The sequence below is a fragment of the Phascolarctos cinereus genome, unplaced genomic scaffold (genome assembly GCF_003287225.1).
Source record: "Phascolarctos cinereus isolate Bilbo 61053 unplaced genomic scaffold, phaCin_HiC Scaffold_3;HRSCAF=262, whole genome shotgun sequence".
NCBI lineage: Eukaryota > Metazoa > Chordata > Mammalia > Diprotodontia > Phascolarctidae > Phascolarctos > Phascolarctos cinereus.
In genome coordinates this window covers 131710024-131721055 of record NW_027555736.1, presented here as the reverse complement: position 1 = coordinate 131721055, position 11032 = coordinate 131710024, and the positions used below count along the sequence as shown (strand labels likewise).

The following is an 11032-nucleotide window of genomic DNA, read 5'->3' as shown; positions in this document are numbered from 1 at the left end:
GATGGGAGTCTTGGGTTCAAATCTCAGTTCTGCCACCTAAAACCTGTGTCTCCCTTCACAGTAACGAACCTCAGTTTCCTCATCTGCCAGATTAAAGGTTTGGGTGATATAGACCCTTCCAGCTGTGTTACCTATGTATACCGTAACACCACTACCCCAGAGTCGGGTGTGCCTCAGCTATCGCTCATGTAGTAAAACCTCAAGTGTAGCCTAGCGATGCTCTGGGAGGTGACCCAGGGGCGCCCAACTCGGGGGCCCTGGCAGTGCACCAGCGTGGCCTTGGTTCTCTCCTCCCAGCTCACGGGCTATCCGCCCGGGCGCCCCGCACCCTCTCCCCGCGCACCCCGGCGGCCGTCGGGGCCCCGCGGGAGGCGCTCGCTGCGTCCCCTGGGCCCCAGCTGGAGGACTGGGCGGGAGGCGGGGCTGGGGCGGGCGGGGTAGGCGACCGCGGCCATCCACCCCTCGGCGGCGGCGGAGAGACGAGTATGGAGCCGGAGGACGCGCCCAGAGCAGCAGGTAAGGGGGAAGCCTCTCGGTCTCGGGGCCGGCCGGAGGCCGGGCACGGGGAGCCGGCTTTCTCCCCGGGCCGAAGCGCGCCGAGGGAGCGGCGCCGCAGCCAGGCTGGCCCCACCCCCGGCGGGCGTCTCGGGTTTCAATGGCACAGCCCCGCTCGCGAAAGCTCCGGGGGCCCCAGCACTGCAAAACAAGACCGTAAACACGTCGCGGAGTCCAGGAAAACTTTCCCCAGAATCTGTGCAGAATAAACAATCGAAAGCCCAAACCAAATACCCGCACCTGTCCACACACTCGAGCAAAACTTGGAGCCCGCCGTCCTTAGCCTGGAGATGTGGGTTGGTCGGAGTTCACGGTCTAGTTTATCCCCTTGCAGCCCTCTACGCGATCGGGTAACCTCGGCGAGCGAGGGCAATGCAAAACCCCGAACGCCCCTTCCCCTAAACAGCCGTGCAATGGAACCCGTGAAGCTCCAGAGCAACCCGGAGCTCCCAAGTTAGGTTTAAAAACAAACCAAACAGCCCAGCACTGATAAAACGCCAGCTCAAATTAAAGGGATTGCGAGGGGTTTTGAAGGTTAGTTAGCAGACAGAGAGCCCTGCCAAAGTGGGGGGAGGGGGCTGGACAGAAGACAGGGCAGGGAATTGCAGAGACAACTCGACGGAAAAGCCCGGGGTTTGGTATTTGCAAACTTAGGCAGAAACGTGTAGGCTGTTCTTTAATGTCCAATCTTGAATTTTGCAGCAGACAAAGGGAGATGTTTTCAGAAGTAGGCAGTACGGGGTTGCATAATTGCTAGCTGAAGTTGAGTTTCAGGATTTCTGGAGGCCCTGGTGGCTTTCCAACCTATTCCCCCTTTCCCTTCCCCGCCAAAAGATCAAAGTCAGGACTTCGGAGAGGCCCCAAGGAGGGGCCACTGTCTTTTCCAGCTATTTAAGCGGATAAGGCCAAAGGCTAGCTCAGAGGTTTGTCTCAATTCAGTGATGCAAGCAGGACTAAGGCAGGTAGAGCAGGAGGAAATAAAGACAAAAACCAAAAGTGCACATGGGAGTGGAGTGGGTGAAGGAAAGGGTGAGTGCTCCTGGCAGTAATCCCCTTGGAGGCCACTCAGGGATATTTCCTTTAGGCACCTCCAAACCAAGAACAAAGGTTAGGTCTTAGAACTGCCAGGAATCCTGCAACTTTAGCTCCAACAAATAGCTGTATGGAGTGCCTGTCTGTGCTGGACAGTCTTTTCTAGGACCCCGTGTTTTGGATGGCACTTTTAAATATCTGCTGGTTTTTAGCCTAATTTCTAGACATTGTGGGGAACAAAGGACACACTATTCCAGGGAAGTGGGACTACTTCCTGTCTGTGGACAGTTTGCACAGTAGGTTAGAATCTGGTGACATCAGAGCTGGGGTCATAGGTTGGATTCTCATTGGAGTCAGTTGGCTTTGTTCTGTTCCATGGTCACAGACTGTCCCCCTGACCCCAGCCACACTTGTCTTGCAAGTGCATGCTGTCCTTAACAAACAGGCATCAGGCAGTAGAACATAGAAGAGTCAGTACAAAGCCATCGGTGCCCCTGGGAAAGTAAGTCAAAGAGCAGGAGCTACTGAGGGTCGGGTAAGGGGTGTCAAACGTTTGTATAAAGGACAGCACACCGGACAAAGAAACAAAGTTGCTTTTGCCAACTGGTGGGTTCCAGAACCCCTCCCCCTCCCTTTAACTTTAGTGTTTTGGGCAACTGCCCAGCTCTCCCGAGTGCAGTGCCAATCTCTGCGTGGATATTTGGGTGGGTGAATGCTAGTGTTTCTACTGTTCTTGTCATTAGTGCACCTGGTAGGAACAACTTTCTGGCTGAAACAAAAGCCTTGGGGGTTTGTTGACATACTTCTCCAGGCAGCACTGGGAATTGTTTTCAAAACCCTTGTCACCTCATCACCTCTTTACTGTTCCTCTGTTCTCTAGAGCCGGGTCTCCAGATAGGTCAATGCAGCATCTTTCATGAGGAGTGAATAAAGAGGAAACAAACTTCTATTTGAAGAGAAGTCTGTATTGGACAAGCTTTGTTTGACATCAGTGGATCTGGCTCTCTTAAACATTGAGTATAAATCCGGGGTTTCAGAAATTTAAATCTAGCAAAAGTGGCATATTGTTGGGCTTTTTCTCCCCCCCCTTTTTTGTTTATCTGTCCTGTTCCTATGCTTTAATCCGGTTTCTTTAAATTCCTATCATGATCATTGAAAATAGTACATTTAATCATAGTTTACATTGCTCTGTTATCTGTGAGGCAGGGAATGCAGCTGTTATCATCCTGTTTTGCTGTTGTTGTTCCCTTTGGGTCTAGACCAGCAGTGGGGAACCTGTAGCCTTGAGGCCACATGTGGCTTTCTAAGTCCTCGGTTGCAGCGTTTTGACTGACGCCAAGTTTTACAGAACAAATCCTTTTATTAAGGGGATTTGTTCTGTGAAGTTTGGATTCAGTCAAAGGGTGGCACTTGAGGACCTAGAGGGCCACATGTGGCCTTGAGGAGGCAGGTTCCCCACCCTTGGTAGACCCTCCATCAGTGGAGAGAACTCTAAAGATAAGCCAACCAGATTAAAACTGTTCTGCACCTTACATTCTAAGAAAATTGTGGCACTGAGAAAGTTAAGTGACTTTCTGTTGTTAGATAAGATCTAGTGGTCTTGAGACCACCATGACTATCTTCCCTTAAGGGAGGATGTAGTTCATAGAATCTATGCTTGGAAACAGTTGTTATAAGATTAGGCCATGGGAAAATATTGACAGTAATATTTTAAAGATTAATACAGCTGTGTGTCCAAAAATAATATTTTGCCAACTACTAGTTTGTCTTTCCCCCTTGCACCTGTGTACCTCAGAAAAATCCCCTGTGTGCTCTGAACCTTGACATGCAAATCAGCCAGCATTAGGTGGCCACCAAAATCAGGGTTTAAGTGTCCCATTCTCAGAGGGTTCCTTTGGGAGTCCATCTCCCCTTCCTGGGAGCACATCTCCCCTTTCCGGGAATATGCAGCTCCTATGGGAGCAAGCCTTCCCACCTGAGTGGGCCCCTTGAATGTCCCCAAGTGTTTGTGTGTGTGTGTGTGTGTGTGTGTGTTGTGTGTGTTTCAGCTGTATTTTGGGTCTTTTTCTCTCTCTTCCCTTCCCCCTCCCCCCCAACTCTTCCCTATTATTTGACAGTAAAACTTGAGTATTGAGTGGTTCCATTATTACAACATACTATTCACAGCAACTGAACCCATTAAGGGATTTGTTCTCCCTGTTGTCTCTGGCTGTCTCACAGGACTTTCTTTAGACAAAAACTAGGTCCTTGGATATGAACTTTTCCTTTTGACAGCCCCACCTATGTTGGACACTTAAGCACTTTGAGCCCAGTCTTAAAAAGTAAGGGTCAGTGGGGGAAGTCTGCGTCCTCCTAGGAGGGATTACTTCATGCCAGAGGACTGTCAGAAGACACTTACCCAGGGTCAAATAGCTGATATGTTCCAGAAGTAGGACTTGAACCAAGGTTTTTCTGACTTAGAGGCTGACACTTTATCCTTTCACTATCTAAGCTATCTCCATTGTATAGATGAGTAAATTAGGGCCCTGAGACTTTAAATAATTTCTTGTTAACTAAGGAAATCTGGTATTAAGACACAGTTCTGATGTGCAGGGTTTTTCTGTCATAACATCATCAACAACTTCATTCTCAGTGTGCCATTTTTTTTCTATACCATTCTGGGTAGGGAACAGTCCTTGGACACTCAACACTTCCTCTCCCCTGTCCCAGCTCTTCATCTTGAAGCTTCCTTCCATCTCTGGAAGTACACCCCTGAAATCTCTCCCCCTGATTGAATGGCCTCGATCCACCACCCCCTTCCTCTCCATTTGATGACTGTTCTGGTCAGCCATGCCCCATTCCTCTACAGGAAGCACTCAGGATTTCCTCTGCCATGGATACCTTTTTCTCTTCCCCCATCCCCTTTCAGCTTCCTTTTGTGTTTAGTCAGTCCTCAGCTGGGCCATCACCACTTGTCCTGACCTATGTCTTTCCACTGGACTCAGATGACTCTGGAGGAGAGAGTGGGACTGATGACTTTGCACAGCCCTGCCTCACTTAAATCTAATTCAATTCCAAGTCAAGATATCACCCTCCTGATGTCATTGGTCCTCTTGAAGAATGAAGGAAGAAGGGCAGCTAGGTGTCGCAGTGGCTAGAGCACTCGGCCCTGAAGTCGGGAGGACCTCAGTTCAGATGTGACCTCAGACACGTAACACTCACTAGATGTGTGACGGTGGGCAAGTCGCTGAACCCCATTGCCTAGACAAAAAAAAAAAGGAGTGGCAGTGATCCTCAACATTCCTGCCTTTAGCTTTCTCAACTTCAGGCATTCGTGTGATTTTATTAGTAACTTCATTTTCACTTTCCTGTTGACAAGCATGCACGTGGGAGACTCAGTTTGAAGCCACAAGGGTCCCACCTCCCCAGCAGCCCATGTTGCCTCGATTCAGTTAGCAGAGCAGTGAGGCCCGCCCCCTGGTCCAGTTGTTGGAGAACCACTGGCAGGAGAGCCATGCCAGGTGGGAGTTCTGAGCTTGGACCTGGCAGGGGATTTAGCTTCAGGCGTCTACTTTTTATCCTGGAACAGGTCTAGTACCTAGCTGAAAGAGAAATTAGAAATGGCAGGTTGTTGCTTTCCCTTTTTTCACATGGAGGTTCTTCAGACATTGCTGCCCCTGCCCCTCCCTGACCTTTCCAGCCTTGCCTTTCCTCTCCCCTGCCTTTTATGGGTTATTTTATGGTTACTGTGTTAGGAAAAGTACACATTATCAGAATTAATGTTTTGTTAAGAATTGTGTGCAGAAAAATATATTTTCAGCAATCCCTAGCAAACACTTAACAGTTTTTGGTGATTGGGGGAATCTAACCCCTTATTTCCCATAGGTTCAGTGTGTCAACATTTGCATTTCTTACTTTTCTGTAGTTTTCTAGGAACCTTGTCCCTGCAAAAGTTGAAGATTGACTGTATTGTCTTTCCCCATTAGAATATAAGCCCCTTGAGGGCAGGGACCGTCTTTCTCTCTACTCGTATTTTTATTCCTAACACTTAGCACAGTACTTGGCCCATAGTAAGCACTTCATAAATGCTAGGTGACTAGCATAACTAAAACAAACCAAACAAATCTATGCTGCTGAAAGGGAAGAGTTTTTTCTTTTCTCTTTTTTTTCCCCTTTTTAAAGGAAGCATAAAAGTGGAATTTTCATCATTCCTGCTCATCAACATCAAAGGCCTCAGAAGAGACGGATTTGAGAATAATAATAATGATGATGATGATAAAAATAGCTAATGCATATGTATATAAATACATATACATAATACACACATATGCATATATATATGCATATGCATACACACATCCATATCCATATCCATATATATACACAAATGTGTTGCAGGCACTATGCTAAGCACTTTACAGTTAAATTATCTAATTCGATCCTCACAACAACCCTGGAAAATAGGTTTTATTATTATTCCCGTTTCATAGATTTAGAAACTTAGTCAAATGAAGGTTAAGTGACTTGCCCAGGGTCACACAATTAGTAAGTGTTTGAGGGAAGGGAACAACTGATTAAGGTGGTGCCCAAGAAGTTTGAGATTTCTGAACCACAGCTTAAAACAGGAAAAACAGATTCTTGGCTAATAATGAATTATACCTAACTCTGGAAGCCTTGCAAATCTAATCAAAAGGGTTATTAACTGAAAATAAAAAGAGAGAGAAAAAAAATTCTCCATGGCCTACTAAACTAGATACCATAGATGATAGCTGCCATAGAGACCCTCAGAAACTTACTGGACACAAATCCATTAAAAGCAGCAATACAATTTATAATCTCAAATATCTATGCACAATGTATGGGTAACAATCAATCAACAAGCATTTATTAAATACTTAATGTGTGCCAGGCACTGTACTAAGCCCTGGGAATACAAAGACGGAAACAAAATGAAGTAATTCTTGTTCTCAAGGACCTTACATTCAATTAGGAAATAGATATATCTTAAGGGGATAGATAATAGCTACCTCTATTAGGGGATGGAGACACAGATATGTCTATAAGTAGAGCTAGGGGATAGGGATACACACACACACACACACACATATGTACATATATAAGGCATATATAGAATAAATTCAAAATAAATACGTTGTAGTTATGGAGGGAGACTTACAGCATGAAGGAGGAGGTCAAGGAGGTGCTTAAATTAGGTCTTGAAGGAAGTGATTCTATGAAGACACAAAGTCAGGAACATGATGGATTGGGTGTCCTTATGTGTGAGGAGAAGAGAGAAGGTCTGTTTGTCTGAACTGTAGACCTTGAAGAAGAGTAGTGTATTTTGAAACTGGAACGATAGGTTGGGGCCAGGTTGTGGAGGGCTTTAAAACTTAAACTGAAAAGTTTACTTGGAGATTATGATTAAGAGAATGACATAGTACAACTTGTGCTTGAGGACAATAACACTCTCGGTCTACTGTCTAAAACAAGTGAACTACGGAGTCTAATTCAGGGAGGTTCATTTGACCTCAGAGGTATCACTGAGACTTAGTGGAATGAGACTCATGACTGGATTATGACTTTGGAAGTATAGGTCCTGCTCAAAAGAACAGAATAGATAAAAGGTATGCTTATGTGATGAACTCTAGAAACTGGGGAAGGGGTGGAGCAAAGTGTAGAGAGCATTTGAATCAATTTTGTTATTGGAGTATTTTGTAGACCACCTATACACAAGGAGAAAAATGGGTAAGAACTTCAGGAAATAGAAGGAGCCTGGCATGGGGGAAGCCTAGTATTGGTGGAGGACTTAATTTTTTGAGCATCTGCTAGAGCTCTTCTCTCCAGAGAGCTGTTAGTCGAGGAGCTAGCATTTTCTTGATTTTTTTAAATGATAATTTGGATGGAATACTGGATTTGGAATCAGGGGGATAAGAGTTTGAATCGCACATCAAACATTAGCTGTGTGACCCTGGATGAGTCAAGTCAAGTCCAATCGACATGCAATTATTAAACACCTACTGTGTATCAGCCAGGGCTGCTAGATGGCACAGTGGAATAGAAGGCCGGGGATGGAGTCAGGAAGACTCATCTTCCAGAGTTCAAATCTGGCCTCAGATACATATTAGCTGCATGACCCTGAGTAAGTCATTTAACCCTGTTTGTCTCAGTTTCTTCATCTGTAAAATAAGCTGGAGAAGGAAATGGCAAACTACTCCAGTATCTTTGCCAAGAAAAGCTCCAATGGGGTCATGAAAAGTCAGACACAGCTGAAATGACTGACTGAATAAGTGCATCAGACACAGTGCTAAACTCTAGTATACAAATAAATTCAAAAACTGTTCCTGTCCTAATGGAGCTTATAATCTAATGGGAGAGGCAACAGACAAGCAAATATACATAAATAAGATCTATATCTTTATCTATATATTTATATATACACATATATTAATGTATATATATCTTGTTTGTGTGTGTGTATATATACATATATATAGAGTGTGTGTGTGTGTGTGTGTGTGTGTGTGTGTGTGTGTGTATGTGTGTGATAGATTGGAGATAATCTCAGAAAGAAGACACTAGTACTAACCTTAATTGACAAGTTATTCAACCTCACCGGACCAAGTGTCTTCATCTATGTTTAAGGTCCTTTCCAGCTTTAAATCTATGATTCTGTAATACTTTGAATTTCACTCCAAAAGATGAAGGAGCTAAGGAGGATATTGCTATTCTGACCTGATTCTCAACGATAAAAAAGAAAGAACACAGGCTTTGGAGTCAAAGGATTGGCCTCTAGATTCCATCTTTGATACTCTACCACCTGTGTGACCTTGGACAAGTCAATTTATTGAGAGTTGCCAGTTTTTTCAGTTGTAAAACGAGTGGGTTAGACTAAATGTCTTCTGAGGCTCCCTCCAGTTCTAGAGCTGTGGTGCTATGAGTTGTATTGCCGAAGGAGAAATGATGAGGACCTTGGAGGAAAGTGACCACTGTATCTTAGAATTTTTGGTAAAGAATGAAAGAAAAGCTGGGCATAGTCTAACCAGCACCTTTTGTTTTTGGAAATTTTTAATTGTTTGGAGAAACCACAGGGTAGGATCCCATAGCCCACAATTCTACAGAGAAAGTTAGTCCAAAGACGGATTGGAAGCCTTCAAGGATGAGATTCTAAATACACACACACACATACACACACACACACACACACACACACACGAGGAGAAAAAAAAGGACATTGTTTAAAGTATTTTATCCATATACACAGGGAGCTTATCTATAAACTTAGATTTTATTTTAATTTTTTTGGGGGGCTAGGCAGTGGGGTTAAGTGACTTGCCCAGGGTCACACAGCTAGAACGTGTTATGAGGCCAGATTTGAACTCATATCCTCTGGAATCCAGGATCAGTGCTCTATCCACTACTCCACCTAGCCACCCTATGAACTTAGATTTTAAAATGACAGAGCGAAGATAGACCAAGACCAGATAACAAGGTAAATACAAAAGTGTGGCATGGTCCTGCAAAAACAGACAGGGTACTAAAGTACAGAATGAACTGATGCCATTGAGGAAATTTAAGGACAACAAAAAGCTCTTGGGGGGTAGTAGAGAGAAGTGCAGTCAGTGGAGTTAGCTTTGGAGGGAAAAGAGGAGTATCATTTGAAAAGATTGGACTGTTGCTTGCAATAGATGGGATGATGGCATTTTCTCTGGTTATTCTTCATCCCTGGAATGCGCCATCCCTTCGTCTCTGCCTGGCCTTCTTCAAGTCCCTCTTAAAATCCCACCTTCTACTGGAAGCCTTTCCCAACACCTCTTAATTCTAGTGCCTTCCCTCGTGATTATTTTTTCCTCTTTATTTTGGATAAAACTTGTTTGTACATATTTATTTTGTTTGTTGTCTCTGCCCATAGACTGTGAACACCTTGAGGGCCAGGACTATCTTTTGCTTCTTTAGTACCTGGCTCATGTAGGTATTTATTAATGAGTGTTGGTTGATCGATTGATGGTCACAGACAATGGAGAAAAGATAGAATTACTCAACAGTTATTTGCAAGAACAATGACCTCTGCTGGATAGTAAAAGATAGAAAAACTTGAGACCCAAGTTGAGTAGGGAAATAGAGTCCCTTGCTTCCCTTGATGAGTTCAGGTCATCAAATCTTGATCAACTATATCTGAGGGGACTGAAAAAATAGGTAGATGTTGTTGCTTAGAATGGTACAGTGGAGGGAATGCAGGATTAAGAGTTTGAGGACCTGGTTCAAATCCCAGATTGCCAGCTTTAACTCTATGATCCTCTGATCTTTGAAAGATTCTGGCGAATGGGTGAGATGCTACAAGATGGAAGAAGGGTAAATTTATTTTCACGAAAGAGAAGAGAGTAGAGAGTATCTTAGCTATCAGCTAGTGAGCTCGAGTTTGATTCCTGGTAAAATTCGATGTCATAAATTCAATTTAAGCATAAAATAGGGTTAGGTAAGTTTTAAGGTAACATATATACATCGTAACAGGAGTCTTTGGTTCCCTTAGCCAATATCTTGATAGTAATGGGAATTTTAGGCACTTTTCGTAGAGACAGTGGAGGAGCATGCTATCCCAAAGGCAAACTTTGGGCGACTTCATGCAGAATTGAAATTACTGACTTGTGTGCTCGGTCTAACATCATCCCTAAGAAATAAACCTTACAAATAATAGCATTATCACTGTAGTGGAAAACTGGAGAATACAGATGAATGTGTATATATGTGTACACACACACACACACACACACACACACACACACACACACACACACACACACACACATTCATCTGTATTCTCCAGTTTCTAACACTAACAGTATTGCCATATTATAATACTACTCTATCTTATCACTTGTTGAGCTGTCTTCATATAATTTATATTACATTCAAATGGCCCTTCTTACTATCTCCTAAACTTGAAATTCCATCTTCCTTCTCTGAATTTTGCTCAGGCTATGCCCCATGACCAAAATGTACTTCCTGCTCCTCACTGCCTCTTACACTCTCTACTTTTCCTCTAGGCACTACCTTTTACAGTAAGCCTTTCCTGATCTCCCTGATTGTTAGTGCCCTCTTCCCTTCTCAGATAATCTTGTATTTACTTATCTGTGTGGCTGTTACATTCTTGCCAGTTCTTGGGCAAGGACTGTTTGTTGCTGTTTTTATATCTCTAGCACATAGCTATGGAGTATTGTAGATACTTTAAAAAGCTTGTTGAATTGAATTGAACAGAATGTTAGCAGACTTAGAGAAAAGCAACAGGTGAACACCAGGAACATGCATGGTTTCATCAACCTCTGGTCATGCCAGACCAACCTTCTTCCTTTATTTTATTTTACTTAATTTATTTACAGAGATACTAGACTGGTAGATCAGGAAATGTGTAATTGTTGTTCCACTATATTTTAGCAAAGCCATTGACAAAGTAAGTTCTGTTCTCCCTCTA

The 11032-nt window shown here is 43.8% G+C and overlaps 1 protein-coding gene across 2 annotated transcripts in view; it reads left to right on the top strand.

Annotated features, from left to right (window-relative positions):
• The first annotated feature begins 437 nt into the window (after positions 1–437).
• The window catches only part of FAM169B (Protein), a 103698-nt gene continuing 93103 nt past the window's right edge, over positions 438–11032 (top strand). The window contains exons 1-2 of one of the 2 annotated variants that reach the window (XM_020964065.1): positions 449–516; positions 2468–2547. Coding sequence is in view for 1 of the 2 variants with exons in the window: in XM_020964090.2 (XP_020819749.1) it covers positions 486–516 (31 nt within the window). In the remaining variant the exon portion in view is untranslated. Of the gene's footprint in view, positions 517–2467; positions 2548–11032 lie in introns of both variants that reach the window. The other variant, XM_020964090.2, reaches the window with a different exon arrangement.